This window comes from Hyperolius riggenbachi, chromosome 2 (assembly GCF_040937935.1).
Source record: "Hyperolius riggenbachi isolate aHypRig1 chromosome 2, aHypRig1.pri, whole genome shotgun sequence".
Classification (NCBI taxonomy): domain Eukaryota; kingdom Metazoa; phylum Chordata; class Amphibia; order Anura; family Hyperoliidae; genus Hyperolius; species Hyperolius riggenbachi.
In genome coordinates this window covers 471,738,913-471,754,640 of record NC_090647.1, presented here as the reverse complement: position 1 = coordinate 471,754,640, position 15,728 = coordinate 471,738,913, and the positions used below count along the sequence as shown (strand labels likewise).

The 15,728-nt window shown below is 47.2% G+C and overlaps 1 protein-coding gene across 1 annotated transcript in view; it reads left to right on the top strand.

Moving 5' to 3' along the window:
* The first annotated feature begins 943 nt into the window (after positions 1 to 943).
* Positions 944 to 15,728, top strand: part of RAP1GAP2 (RAP1 GTPase activating protein 2) — an 863,455-nt gene continuing 848,670 nt past the window's right edge. Inside the window, exon 1 of the mRNA XM_068270219.1 lies at positions 944 to 1,002. Coding sequence (XP_068126320.1) covers positions 959 to 1,002 — 44 coding nt within the window. The 5' untranslated portion in view covers positions 944 to 958. The remainder of the gene's footprint in view (positions 1,003 to 15,728) is intronic.

Sequence of the window (15,728 nt, the reverse complement as noted above, 5' to 3'; positions counted from 1 at the left end):
TTTTTTTTTTTTAGTTTTTACCTTATTTGGGCTGAAACGCATCAAAAACGCATGTATTTGTTTCACCATAGGTAAACATTGCATGCAGAACTCGTGCACGCAAACTGTATGCAGAAAAGATGAACTTGTGGTTTTAAAAAAGGAATCTAAAAACGCATACCAATGTGTTTTTTGTCCGGCTCATAGGCCTGAAACACACCAGAGGAGTTTTTCTGAGCGTTTTGAGTTTTTAAATCTGCTGCTAATGTTATCCTATGTGTCTGTGCACACTGGAGCAATGAGGTTTTGTAAAAAAAACCCATAGCATTACATTGGGAAGAGCTTTTAGAGGTTTCAAAACCTCTTCCCAATGTAATGCTATGGGTTTTTTTTACAAAACCTCATTGCTCCAGTGTGCACAGACACATAGGATAACCTTAGCAGCAGATTTAAATACTCAAAACGCTCAGAAAAACTCCTCTGGTGTGTTTCAGGCCATAGACTTTTTTTATGTGCGTTTTTTGCATGCGTTTTCTAAAATGCATGTGATTCCAATAAGTGTAACCCTGGCCTGATAAGTTGCTTACCAATGCTACAAACCTGCTAGTTGTACATGCATTGTTAGCCAAGGAAGAGTTGAGCAGTGAAAACAAAAATAAAAATGTAAAACAACAGAACTCCTCCTTTCTGATGAGGTTTAGTTGATTAGGAAAGCTGCTGCGATCAGCCAGTCAGTCAGCAGAATACAGTAACAACACAGGAAACTAACTAGAAGCAGCCCTGAGCACTAAACACTGAAGCAAGTCTGCCAGGCAGAGAGCAGCAACAGCTGATGCTAGCCTCCACTACTTCCCACACTTTACAATCAGCGGCAGGTGTCATTCAACCCTCCTACCTCTCCCCTCTCCTCATCCGCCTGTGCTGAGTACAGGAGCAGAGGCCGTTGCTAGAGACGCCAGGAGAAGCTAAAGCTGCACAGATGTTCCGGAGAAAGCGCAGCCTCTCGTTTGGAGGTTATGGCTGGTGGGTCGATCAGTTCTCTTTATTGCTTTTATACAATGTAGAATGACTGATCTAGATTTGCATTTGCTAAGATTGTTTCTGGAGACTTTGGCTGGGAGCACACATAACATAGCATGAAAGGCTGCCTTTTAAGTCATGTTTTATGTTAATATTGTGTGCGTTTTTGGTGCGTTTGCATTAGCGTTTTTCCATGGATGCGTTTTTAAGCGTTTTACGTGCATTTTAATGCGTTTGTGGTTCGCATATACAAATTGTATGCATTTTTCATGTGTTTTTCTTTAGCGTTTTATGCAAATCATTAGGAAGACAACAGGAAGCAGAAATACCTCATCATAAAACAATTTTTTTTTCACAAAAGGCATAGAAAAACACATACCATTGCGTTTCTGTTGACTTTCATTATGTGCATTTTTGATGTGTCTATGAATATTATGCAACAATACCAGCGTTTTTAAAAACGCATGTTTGAAAACGCACATAGAACGCATATGCATTATTTATATGCGTTTTTTCCTGTGGCCCATAGACTTTAATTAGCAGCAAAAACGCAGCGTTTTATGCAACCCAGCCTTTAGCATGTCACTTTTTAACTGCTAAAAAAAAAGGAGCTTGTTTGATGAATTACATTTTCAGTGCAGAGGTAAATCTAAAGGTCCAATTTTTAGCAAAAAAAATGTTTGAGCAATCAGAAATTCTGATAGGATTGGTTGTAAATAATCTCTGTTGATGGGCACAAACAATTTTAAAAACAATCGTCCGATTTAATTTTCGTCTAACCAAAATTTGGATTTTCTTGTTGGTTGATAGATAGGAAGCAAAGATTGGTTAGTTGATGGTGAAGTGAACAATTTCACTTCCGATCAGAATTTCTGATTGCTCTAATGATTTTTCGCTAGAAATTGGATCGTTAGTGGCCACCTTAAGGGCCTGTTCAGACTATCTGCGTATGAAGAATGCGTTTAAAATCAAAGAAACGCAAGTTGAAAAAACGCATGCGTTTTTCTTGCGTTCTAATGCGTATTCTATTGCGTTTTGCACACACACGTGACCCAGGAGAAAAAAAAGAATTATGGGAACCGCAGAGGAAAACGGACGCTGAAAACGCAATAGTACGCGTTTGTGATACGCGTCCATAGACTTTCATTGCGTCCGTTTCTATGCGTATCGCACAGAACTGCGTGCAGCAATGCGGATGAGAAACGTATGCGTCTCATACGCATACATGTGAACTAGCCCATTCAAAAGCATTAGGAGCCGTTCCTATGCGTTTTTGGTACCCGTACGTGTTCCCTGAAAACGTCTAGGAACTAGAGTTGGGCCGAACGGTTCGCCGGCGAACGGGGTTCGCGCGAACTTAGGTGGTTCGCGTGCGGGTACCGCACGCGAACCTTTTGCGGAAGAAGTTCGGTTCGCCCCATAATGCACCTGAGGGTCAACTTTGACCCTCTACATCACAGTCAGCAGGCCCAGTGTAGCCAATTAGGCTACACTAGCCCCTGGAGCCCCACCCCCCCTTATATAAGGCAGGCAGCGGCGGCCATTACGGCCACTCGTGTGCCTGCATTAGTCAGAGTAGGGCGAGCTGCTGCAGACTGTCTCTCAGGGAAAGATTAGTTAGGCTTAACTTCTTCCTGGCTGCATACCTGTTCTGTTCAGTGAGCCCTCAGCCCACTGCATACCTGTACTGTGATCCTGCCACTGCATAGCTGTTCAGTGATCCTGCCACAGCATACCTGTTCTGTTCAGTGAGCCCTCAGCCCACTGCATACCTGTACTGTGATCCTGCCACTGCATAGCTGTTCAGTGATCCTGCCACAGCATACCTGTTCTGTTCAGTGAGCCCTCAGCCCACTGCATACCTGTACTGTGATCCTGCCACTGCATACCTGTTCAGTGATCCTGCCACAGCATACCTGTTCTGTTCAGTGAGCCCTCAGCCCACTGCATACCTGTACTGTGATCCTGCCACTGCATAGCTGTTCAGTGATCCTGCCACAGCATACCTGTTCTGTTCAGTGAGCCCTCAGCCCACTGCATACCTGTACTGTGATCCTGCCACTGCATAGCTGTTCAGTGATCCTGCCACAGCATACCTGTTCTGTTCAGTGAGCCCCCAGCCCACTGCATACCTGTACTGTGATCCTGCCACTGCATACCTGTTCAGTGATCCTGCCACAGCATACCTGTTCTGTTCAGTGAGCCCTCAGCCCACTGCATACCTGTACTGTGATACTGCCACTGCATACCTGTTCAGTGATCCTGCCACAGCATACCTGTTCTGTTCAGTGAGCCCTCAGCCCACTGCATACCTGTACTGTGATCCTGCCACTGCATACCTGTTCAGTGATCCTGCCACAGCATACCTGTTCTGTTCAGTGAGCCCTCAGCCCACTGCATACCTGTACTGTGATCCTGCCACTGCATAGCTGTTCAGTGATCCTGCCACAGCATACCTGTTCTGTTCAGTGAGCCCTCAGCCCACTGCATACCTGTACTGTGATCCTGCCACTGCATAGCTGTTCAGTGATCCTGCCACAGCATACCTGTTCTGTTCAGTGAGCCCCCAGCCCACTGCATACCTGTACTGTGATCCTGCCACTGCATACCTGTTCAGTGATCCTGCCACAGCATACCTGTTCTGTTCAGTGAGCCCTCAGCCCACTGCATACCTGTACTGTGATCCTGCCACTGCATAGCTGTTCAGTGATCCTGCCACAGCATACCTGTTCTGTTCAGTGAGCCCTCAGCCCACTGCATACCTGTACTGTGATCCTGCCACTGCATACCTGTTCAGTGATCCTGCCACTGTATACCTGTTCTGTGAACCCGCCACTGTATACCTGTTCTGTTCAGTGGACCCGCCACTGTATACCTGTTCTGTTCAGTGGACCCGCCACTGTATACCTGTTCTGTGAACCCGCCACTGTATACCTGTTCTGTTCAGTGGACCTGCCACTGTATACCTGTTTAGTGAACACGCCACTGCATACCTGTTGTGTTCAGTGAACCTGCCACTGCATACCTGTTCTGTGAACCCGCCACTGTATACCTGTTCTGTTCAGTGGACCCGCCACTGTATACCTGTTCTGTGAACCCGCCACTGTATACCTGTTCTGTTCAGTGGACCTGCCACTGTATACCTGTTTAGTGAACACGCCACTGCATACCTGTTGTGTTCAGTGAACCTGCCACTGCATACCTGTTCTGTGAACCCGCCACTGTATACCTGTTCTGTTCAGTGGACCCGCCACTGTATACCTGTTCTGTTCAGTGGACCTGCCACTGTATACCTGTTCTGTTCAGTGGACCTGCCACTGTATACCTGTTTAGTGAACACGCCACTGCATACCTGTTGTGTTCAGTGAACCCGCCACTGTATACCTGTACTGTTCAGTGAACCCACCGCATCAGTGCGCATACCTGTGCAGTTAAGTGAACCCACCTACCTACGTGAGTGCACGCAGTGTGATATACCACTCCGTGCATACCCGATATGGACAAAACAGGTAGAGGAAGAGGAAGAGGTAGTGGCAGAGGCAGAGGAAGGCCACCCGGCAGGTCTGCGCGAGGTCGTGTAAATGTAATTTCGTGTGGACCTGGCCCACAGTACAGTGCTCGGAAGAAGGCACGTCCCATCACCTCCCAAGATTGTCAGGACGTGGTTGAGTATTTAGCGACACAGAACACCTCATCTTGCTCAGCCACCAGCGCTACTACTAGCACCACTTCCGCTGCATTTGACACTTCGCAAGAATTATTTAGTGGTGGTGAAATCACTGATGCACAGCCATTGTTACAGCCAGATGAATTTTCACCAGCTCATATGTCTGCGTTACGCGACAACACTATGGATGTAACGTGTAAGGAGGATGAAGGACCTACACATTTGGATTTTTCTGAGGCAAGCGAAGCTGGGCAGGATGATTACGATGATGACGATGATAGGGATCCTCTGTATGTTCCCAATAGAGGAGATGAAGAGGGGGACAGTTCAGAGGGGGAGTCAGAGAGTAGTAGGAGGATAGAAGTTGCTGAAAGAAGCTGGGGCAGCTCTTCGTCAGAAACAGCTGGTGGCAGAGTCCGGCACCATGTATCGCCAGATTCGCCACCTATGTACAGCCAGCCAACTTGCCCTTCAGCATCAGCTGCTGAGGTCCCCATAGTGCCCACATCCCAGGGTGGCTCAGCGGTGTGGAAATTTTTTAATGTGTGTGCCTCAGATCGGACCAAAGCCATCTGTTCGCTCTGCCAACAAAAATTGAGCCGTGGAAAGGCCAACACTCACGTAGGGACAAGTGCCTTACGAAGGCACCTGCAGAAAAGGCACAAACAGCAATGGGATGGCCACCTGAGCAAAAGCAGCAGCAGCACACAAAAGCAAAGTCACCCTCCTTCTCCTCTTCCTCCTTCAGGTGCATCATCTGCTTATGCCGCTCTCTCCCTTGCACCTTCACAGGCACCCTCCTCCACTCCGCCTCTGCCCTTGAGCGGTTCCTGCTCCTCTGCCCACAGCAGCAGTCAGGTGTCCGTGAAGGAAATGTTTGAGCGGAAGAAGCCACTTTTGGCCAGTCACCCCCTTGCCCGGCGTCTGACAGCTGGCGTGGCGGAACTGTTAGCTCGCCAGCTGTTACCATACCGGCTGGTGGACTCTGAGGCCTTCCGTAAATTTGTGGCCATCGGAACACCGCAGTGGAAGATGCCAGGCCGCACTTATTTTTCCAGAAAGGCCATACCCCAACTGCACCGTGAAGTTGAGAGGCAAGTGGTGTCATCTCTTGCGAAGAGCGTTGGGTCAAGGGTACACCTGACCACGGATGCCTGGTCTGCCAAGCACGGGCAGGGCCGCTACATTACCTACACAGCCCATTGGGTGAACCTGGTGGTGAACGATGGCAAGCAGAAAGCGGCGGACCAAATTGTGACACCTCCACGGCTTGCAGGCAGGCCTCCTGCCACCTCCTCTCCTCCTGCTACATGCTCTTCGCTGTCCTCCTCCTCCTCCTTGGCTGAGTGGCAGTTCTCCTCTCCAGCTACACAGCCCCAGCTCCGCAGGGCCTATGCTGCATGCCAGGTACGACGGTGTCACGCCATCTTAGACATGGCTTGTCTCAAAGCGGAGAGTCACACTGGAGCAGCTCTCCTGGCTGCTCTTAAGAAACAGGTGGATGAGTGGCTGACCCCGCACCACCTGGAGATAGGCAACGTGGTGTGCGACAACGGCAGCAATCTGCTTGCCGCTTTGCATATGGGGAAGCTGACACACATACCCTGCATGGCACATGTCATGAATCTGGTGGTTCAAAGATTTGTGGCAAAGTACCCTGGCTTAGCGGATGTCCTGAAGCAGGCCAGGAAGTTCTGTGGGCATTTGAGGCGCTCTTACACAGCCATGGCACGATTTGCAGAAATTCAGCGTAAAAACAACATGCCGGTGAGACGCCTCATTTGCGATAGCCCCACTCGCTGGAACTCGACCCTCCTCATGTTCTCCCGCCTGCTAGAACAGAAGAAAGCCGTCACCCAGTACCTCTACAACTGGAGTAGAACGAAACAGTCTGGGAAGATGGGGATGTTCTGGCCCGACAACTGGACAATGATGAAAAATGCATGCAGGCTCATGCGGCCGTTTGAGGAGGTGACCAACCTGGTGAGCCGCAGTGAGGGCACCATCAGCGACTTAATTCCCTACGCGTACTTCTTGGAGCGTGCTGTGCGTAGAGTGGCGGATGAAGCTGCGAATGAGCGTGACCAGGAACCGTTACGGCAGGAACAGGCATGGGACCAATTTTCATCAGACCCAGCTGTTTCCTCAACACCTGCGGCAGCACAGAGGGGGGAGGAGGAGGAAGAAGAGAGGTCATGTGCAGAAGATGAGTCAGACTCAGAGGATGATGAGCAAGGTGTTTCTTTGGGGGAGGAGGAGGAGGAGGAGGGGACAGCGGCAGGAGAACAACCGCAGCAGGCGTCGCAGGGGGCTTGTGCTGCGCAACCTTCCCGTGGTATTGTTCGCGGCTGGGGGGAGGAGGTTGACTTACCTGACGTCACTGAGGAAGAGCAAGAGGAGATGGAGGGTACTGGATCCGACTTTGTGCAGATGTCGTCTTTTATGCTGTCCTGCCTGTTGAGGGACCCCCGTATAAAAAACCTCAAGGGGAATGAGCTGTACTGGGTGGCCACACTACTAGACCCTCGGTACAGGCACAAAGTGGCGGACCTGTTACCAACTCACCGGAAGGTGGAAAGGATGCAGCACATGCAGAACCAGCTGTCAACTATGCTTTACAATGCCTTTAAGGGTGATGTGACGGCACAACGCCAGCAAGGTACCACTGCCACTAATCCTCCTCCCGTGTCCACGCAGTCAAAGACAGGACGCTCCAGCGATCTCATGGTGATGTCGGACATGCGGACGTTCTTTAGTCCAACGCCTCGCCGTAGCCCTTCCGGATCCACCCTCCACCAACGCCTGGAACGGCAGGTAGCCGACTACCTGGCCTTAAGTGTGGATGTAGACACTGCTGTGAACAGCGATGAGGAACCCTTGAACTACTGGGTGCGCAGGCTTGACCTGTGGCCAGAGCTGTCCCAATTTGCCATCCAACTTCTCTCCTGCCCTGCCGCAAGCGTCCTCTCAGAAAGGACCTTCAGCGCAGCTGGAGGCATTGTCACAGAGAAGAGAAGTCGCCTAAGTCACAAAAGTGTTAAGTACCTCACCTTTATAAAAATGAATGAGGCATGGATCCCGGAGGGCTGCTGCCCGCCCCAAGACTAAGTCAGTCCCCGCACATACAGCATCTCTGCCTGCACGCCGTGTGACTGGCTGCCTGGCCTGCCCCAAGAAGACTAAGTCGCTCCCAGTCCCTCCACACAGCATGTCTGCCTGCAGGCCGCTTCACTACCTTCTCCGCCACCACCAACAGGGTCCGGGACTCCAGGCGGATTGCTGAATTTTTTAGGCCTCTGCTAGCAGCGGCCGCTGTAATAATTTTTCGGGTGCGTGTACATGACTGCCTAATTTTTCTGGCTGCACTGCGGGCAGCTGCAACAACAAAAGAAAAGGCATGAACATGCGCCCATTCCCCTTCGTGATCATTACCTTGCCGTGGTGAAGGGGCTTGCGTATCACAATGGAGCAATGACCGGCGCCTAGATGAGTGTCTCGGGGGGCACACCCACGATAATAAGGTCGTTGCCTCATTGTGGTCAGACCAAATTTGATCAGCTGGACAGTCACTGTTCTGTCATTCAGCTACATCAGCCAGGTGACTGACCATATGGGCTGTAAAGCCACCAAAACCTGCACTCTCGCCATGGTGCGCACCAGTCCAGCACGGCCGTCACTACACAAACAGCTGTTTGCGGTGCGTTACACGATGAGTTTGGTGCGTCAGTGTGAAGCAGTACCTTAATTACACTACCTGATTGATGTATACACATGCAAGATGTTTGAAAGCACTTTAGGCCTGTCATTTAACATTCAATGTGATTTCTGCCCTTAAAACGCTGCTTTGCGTCAAATCCAGATTTTTCCCGGGGACTTTTGGCATGTATCCCACTCCGCCATCCCCCCCTCCAGGTGTTAGACCCCTTGAAACATCTTTTCCATCACTTTTGTGGCCAGCATAATTAATTTTTTTTTTCAAAGTTCGCATCCCCATTGAAGTCTATTGCGGTTCGCGAACTTTAACGCGAACCGAACCTTTCGCGAAAGTTCGCGAACCCGGTTCGCGAACCGAAAATCGGAGGTTCGGCCCAACTCTACTAGGAACGCGCATAGTCTGAAAAGGCCCTAAGGGTTTTTTTCCACCACATACCTTTTGCGATGCAATTTAATCGCAAAACTCTGGGCACATTTCAAGTCCATACCATCTCATATAAAGTTTTTACTTTTATGTGAGATGGTCTGGACATTTCACCCATTGTATTTGTATAAAATTATGTTCAGAATCAAATTGATGGCACAGCATTTATCATTTAACATCTATGCATTTTCGTCTGCATTTTCATCTATACAAATAAAAACAAAACAAAGCGGGAGATTTGTATTGCAAGATCAGTACTTCATAAATCAGTCAGATGTTTCACAGAAAGGAACTGTATATAAACCTGCACGATTGTATTACCCAAGCATTCATGTAAATTGGTGAGAAACTCAAGAAAGCCAACCAATTGACGTCTGTGTAAACCTGTGACTTTGACTAAGGAAAAAGTTAGGTACGCTCCTTGGTAGAGGAAAGCCCTTGGATCCTCCAGAGGCTTCCTGCATCCTCCTCAAGACCACCGATGGACACCAGAACCCTCTGGGGGGTCGCAGCCAAGCTCCCGTCTGTGAACAAGTGCGGCTGCATTGCAGAGAATGCCTTGCACCTGCATAGTGCAGACACGCTCGTTCATGGACTGTAACTCGGATGCGCGCACTCTGTGACAAGCTCTTGTTAAAGAGGTTCAGAGGGTCTCAGCACTGGATCAGTGGAGGCAAGGAGGATGGAGGTAGCCTCTTGTTTATCAAGAGACATACCTCTACTGAGGTAAGCGAGGGATGTCCCTGCTGGGCAGGAAGTACATCACTGGCATTCCCGTTGGTATGTGCATACGCGCCACAACGCACCACACTCCATTGTTTACACTAGGTGTGTCGCGCATAGGCTTGGATACTTCCAGCGCACCGCAAGAGACCACCATAAGTGTAAAAATCTCCATAGACTTTTATTGCATTTGCATCCCTTTGCGCCAAAATAGGGTAACGCAATGCAGGTTTACCCTGCTAGTGTAAAAGGGGCCTCAAGCAAGCAATACACACATCGGTTTTCCCTATCGACTCCCGACAGATTCAATCACATGGATCGAATCTGCCAGGAATCTATAGCACAACATGCCACGGTGATCAAAAATCGTTTTAAATTTTCGAATTGTACAGAAAATCTTGAATGATTGTGGCTGAGGAGCTAGCACCAGATCAACGGCACATAGTGTTGCACTGTAGACACAATAAAACAATATATATATGTCTGTTCCACACCTCAATATTGCAACATATCCCTGCTAGTCCATGGATGCTCTCTGCACATGGAGTCATCGCTGAATGTTTCTTTTACATAGAATACAGATTGCGGCTACACAATTCCCTGGTCCACATGTTTGTATACAGTGTGCCTCTGAGGAAGTGGCTTTTGGCAATGAAACACGTGTCAGGCAGTCTTTTATGTGATTTGGAAAATCTGAAAGTGTATCCATACGTCTTGTCCGCAACTCTGAAGATATTTTGACTGAAGATTAAAACAAACTGTTCATAAGAAAACCCTGTGCTTGTTTGTGTGGTGAAAATGCATAGTGTTGCACTGCATCTTGTTGAAATCTATTGAAAATCTATGTGCAGTGTGTGGAAGGATTCCATCCCTCTCTAATCAGATTCAGATCAAAGCGGTATTTATCTGTTTGCAACATTAGTGGACAATCTATGTATGCCTAACCACATTTAGGCTGATCACTTCATAAATTCTGCCAGAAATCTGCTGCTCCAGCCCTAAAGGGGCCCATACACTGGTCGATTTCAGCCATCGATCGATCAATTGAGTCTATAGAATCGATCAGAAATCAATTCTTTCAAATCATTTGATCAATTTTTGGCTGATTTCGATCAATTTCAATGGATTTGATCTATCTGACAGGATATAAAATCTAGGTCTATTTGCTGCTGGTAGCAGATCCATGGCCCATAGAGTTGCATTGGATCTAATGGTCCAATAATGCATTTCTATAGATTTCCAATAGATTTCATTCTGAAATCTATTGGAAATCTGTTCCTAGTGTGTGGCACACATCTGACAGAAATCTATCTGATGGTTGAATCTGCTGCAAATCTCTAAGGCTGGTTTCACAGTGGGACGTTACAGGCGCACGTTAGAGCAGCCTGTAACGCACCCCACCGCACAGCAATGAAAAATCAATGGGCTGTTCACAGTGCCCACGTTGCGTTACTTAGTAACGCTGCGCCATAAAACAACGTACTGCATGCAGTACTTTATAAGTTAGACTGCTTGCACATGCTCAGTAATGTTGGGGAGGAGCGGAGAGTGGCCAGGCACATGGCTAATTAATATTCACTGCACTCAGTGACGTGCAATGTTTACTTCCTGGAGCGGCCGCTCTGTGCGGCAATTGGCCAGGCGGGACCACGTGATGCCGCATGCGTCCAAGAGTACGCATCACGGTATCACGGACGCCAGAGTGAGCTGCACACTCTGACGTCCACATCACCCTCTGACGTCCACATCAGAGAGCACCAGGCGTTGCGTTATGGGCACGTTATGCGATCTTAACGTCCCCTAAAACGCAACGTCCTGGTGTGAAACCAGCCTAAGTGTATGGCCACCTTAACAGGACAATTAATCAAGTTTTGATCAATTTTTTGGGCACTTTTCTGATGGAGTGGGTGATTGGACATGTTAAGAAATCTCTGTTAAGTAGGGTAGGAGAGAATCTGCTGGGGACTGATCACCATATGGGTTTTCACTGCATTAAGTAGTACAAAGTTAGCAGCTAGATCAGTGCTTGATCGTATTTTTACTAAAATTTACTCCTAAATAATTGGAGAAGGTTTTAATATGAATGGGGTGTGTACACTAAATGTTGGTAAAAATTGGTGTGTAGAAGGTGCCCACTACAGTTTTTTTACCAGTACCAGTTCCAACAGTTAAGCAGCCCATGTTGCACAATTAGCATGTCCCACGTTACCCTGGTAATGCATACATTGCTAGGGTTCCGCACACTACGCCACTTGCTTAATGCATGGTACCATGACAACGGGAAGTATTACCTAGGTAATACGGATTGTGCTTATTACAAATGCATGCTACCTAACTGTGGAAAGTATCCAGGCGCACTGCAATGTTACCAACGTTTAGTGAATACACCCCAAGCACTGGCACCTGACAAAGGAATTATCAGTCGCTTTACCAGATTAGGCATATTTCAACCTGTGTATATCTGGCATGAAAGTAATAAACTTTTAATGTCTTCTCCAAAATAAGCCAGTTTTGACGACAACACAGCAAATGAATCTCTGTCATTTGGGAAGGTGACTGGCAGCATAATGAAGAGCATTGTAGAACCTGAATCTTGTTTAAAGAGAACCAAAGACTGAGTAGAATAATTACAAAAAAAAAAAAAAAGATACTTACCTAAGACGAGGGAAGCCTCTGGATCCTGCAGAGGCTTCCCATGCCCTCCTCCAGACCAACACTACTTCCCTGGACTCGGCTGATCTGCAATACATTGTGGTGTAGCAATAGGGGATGCAGAGGTTGCGACCACATCGGGGCCAGAAGGGCCCTCCCTCAACCACAGTATTAGCTCTCTATTTGACTTAATCATCACTTCTATAGATGCTTTGAATAGTAGTAACCATTACCAAACTGTTCCTCATTCTCTGACACTGTGGTTGTCCTTGGCAGGTTTTGGTGTGCCGTATCAACTATTATGTATAGAGTGGTTGGAGGGGGGGGGGGGGGGGGACAATATAAAACTTCCACTGGGGCCTACAGCTCCTTATCTACGCAACTGAATACATTCCATGCTGATGTCTATTGAAAATTGATGTGCTATGTGTGAGGGATTGATCATTTTACCACATTGTGCGGCAATCTATATGTATTGCAGGCTGATTCACAAAAGCGTGATAACTGCTTGCACGGCAGTTATCACGCGATCTGCTGCGTGCGTAAAGGAGGTTTGGGCGCATAAAGGATTACGCTGCGTGATAAAGAAGTTTTGCATGCTATCACGCGTGTGAAATGCACACGTGATCGCTCGCAAACCTTCGTTTACATGTGAACGTAATCCTTTACGCGCACAAACCTTCGTGCGCAGCAGATCGCGTGATAACTGCCGTGCAAGCAGTTATCACGCTTTTGTGAATCAAGCCCTTAAAGAGACTCTGAAGTCCCAAAAAAAGCTTCTTTTTATTTAAAGGATGCCCGAAGTGACATGTGACATGATGAGATAGACGTGTATGCACAGTGCCTAGCACACAAATAACTAGGCTGTGTTCCTTTTTTTTTTTTCTCTGCCTGAAAGAGTTAAATATCAGGTATGTAAGTGGCTGACTCAGTCCTGACTCAGACAGGAAGTGACTACAGCGTGACCCACACTGATAAGAAAATTCCTATTTTTATCTCTTTCTTGCTCTCAGAAGCAATTCTCTGCCAGGAAAGTGTTTTATTGTTGAAATTTCTCATCAGTGAGGGTCACACTGTAGTCACATCCAGTCTGAGTCAGGACTGAGTCAGCCTCTTACATACCTGATATTTAACTCTTTCAGGCAGAGAAAGAAAAAAAAGGAACACAGCATAGTTATTTGTGCGCTAGGCACTGTACATACACATGTTAATCTAACTAAATCCGCCCAAACTCCCCGAGTGGCAATCTGGGCAGCGCTTCCGTGTGAGGCAGGGCTATGAGCTGCAGCCCTGCCTCACACGCGTCTGTCAACGGCGGATCGCCGCCTCACCCCCGCCCTTCTCAGTCTTCCTTCGATGAGAGGGGCGGGGGAAAGGCGGAGATCCGCCACTGACAGACGCGTGTTAGGCGGGGCTGCAGCTCATATCCCTGCCTCACACAGAAGCGCTTAGGGCAGCAAAATCCATGACCAAGAAAGTTGTGCATTTTGCAAGGGAAAGGGAAGGAGGAGTTAGGGGGGATTTAGATAGTTTACAGCGGCGGGGATGCGACGGTTTAGTTAGGGCTATTAGGTTAAACACATTTATTAAATAAAAAGATATTTTTTTTTAGACCCTTCAGTGTCTCTTTGAAGTGAACCTTCAGAATAAAAATCTACTCAGCAGCACTGAAAAGGCTTGGTGTTTCTTTATCAGTTTCACAGCATCAGAACTTTGTTTTTCTTACCCAAGCCTCATTTTTAGCTACACAGAAGAAAACTGCCCGGGCATTTTTCCCCTGATGCTGTGCAACGTATGATGGGATTTCTGAGGTTGTTTTTCTACTTCTGCTCTTTTGGCGCGGATTTTTTTTTTTTTTTTTTTTAATTTGAGATTTGAAGCCTAGCGTGCACAGCTGGGAGGGGTGATCAGGACACAGGACAGTTGGAACTGTGTTTCATGCTCCCTGTCACTTTCAACCAAATAGATGGCTGCCCCCATGAAAAAGATGGCTGCCCCCATGAAATCACAAACATTTGCCTGTTCTTTTAAAACAGGGTGGGTAAGAGATTAGATTACTTATCTATTTTCATTAACACAACTAATGTAACTTAATGACAGTATGTTTGTTTAGGCTGAAGTTCCCCTTTAAGAATGTTGTTCAAGGGAAGTTTTGTTTGCTATTAACAGATGCATTTGCATTGCGGATTTGTCTGGCTTGACCTCAACATACAGAACATTCTTTGCTGTTGCTACAAATTGCTACTTATCACACTGAACCTGTTTCTTTGTTATGAAAACATTGAATATGCAAGACAAAGCTACAAAATACATAAACACACACACTCACACACACTGAAATATCTCCAGTAGTGCATTTCTACTGAAATGGTTTGTTACTGTATTACAACTACTCTTGCATTGCTGGAAAGTCACATACCGGGGAACTTTTGAGGGAGGAAGTGTTTATGCATAAACATGCACAGCGTGTACAGAGATGTCAGTGTAGCTCCTTCGGTGTTGTCAGTGACCCAGCAGGAATATTTGCAAGTCTTATTAGTACACTTTGATGCTTTTTTTGTTTGCTGTCTGGCTAATTTAGTATGCAGCTAGCAGCAGCTAAGGGCATGAAGTATTGTAAAGTGAATCCTGCTCTGCTTCCACATTCTTCTTTTCTACTTTGTGTATTTTTATCATTACCTTAGATTCATGGGCTGTCATTTCATTTTAGGTAAATCACGCACTGAGTCTTATCACCTAGGTTCTGTGGAGATACACTACACGTTCTCCAGGGCAAGGGCTGGATTTACCATAAGGCACTGTAAGCATGTGCCTACTAGTGCCTGATGATGGAAAGGCGGTTGACTTCCCTCTCCAAGTGCCTCCCCCCTTCTTGCCCTATGCAGAGTGCTATGCAGAGTGCTGAGCAGAGTGTAAATGAGAGGTTACTCACCCAGCACCCAACATTCCACTGATGAGCTCTCCCTTCAGTCAAGGGAACCTATAGCTACATAAAACTGAGGTTTCTCTAGCAACCTAATACTTGGGGGCACCTCTAGATACTTATTATTGAGGGCACATCTGGCTACTTATTGCTAAGGGGCACCTGTAGCTACCTATGATGGGCAAGGGAAGTAAGGGAGAAGTGACAGCTGGGCCAGCCAGAAGACTTGCGGTGCGGTTCAGTGGGAATTTGTAGGTTTGTGGAGGGTGAACTCTGGGGTGCCAGGACATCTGTGCCTATAGGCTCCTGTGAGGTAAATCTGGGCCTGCCTAGGCCTTTCTTAGGTAAAGCAAACATGTATTTGTATTCTAGATAGGACATGGGTAAAGGTTGGTTTTAAAATAATTTATACACAAAATATGAGGTAAGGTTGTGCATTACTTTACAAAGACCATCTTAGAACAAAGGGATACATACAGGGCTGGATTTCTCATAAGGTCCTGATTCAGGTTAAACAGCTTTTAGCAACTAATAGTTCATATTTTTAGAAATGACTAGGTCTTTGGCTACAGTGTGTGGTTCACAGCCAGCTTGACAAGCAGCTTCCTGTAGCTATGACTACAGCT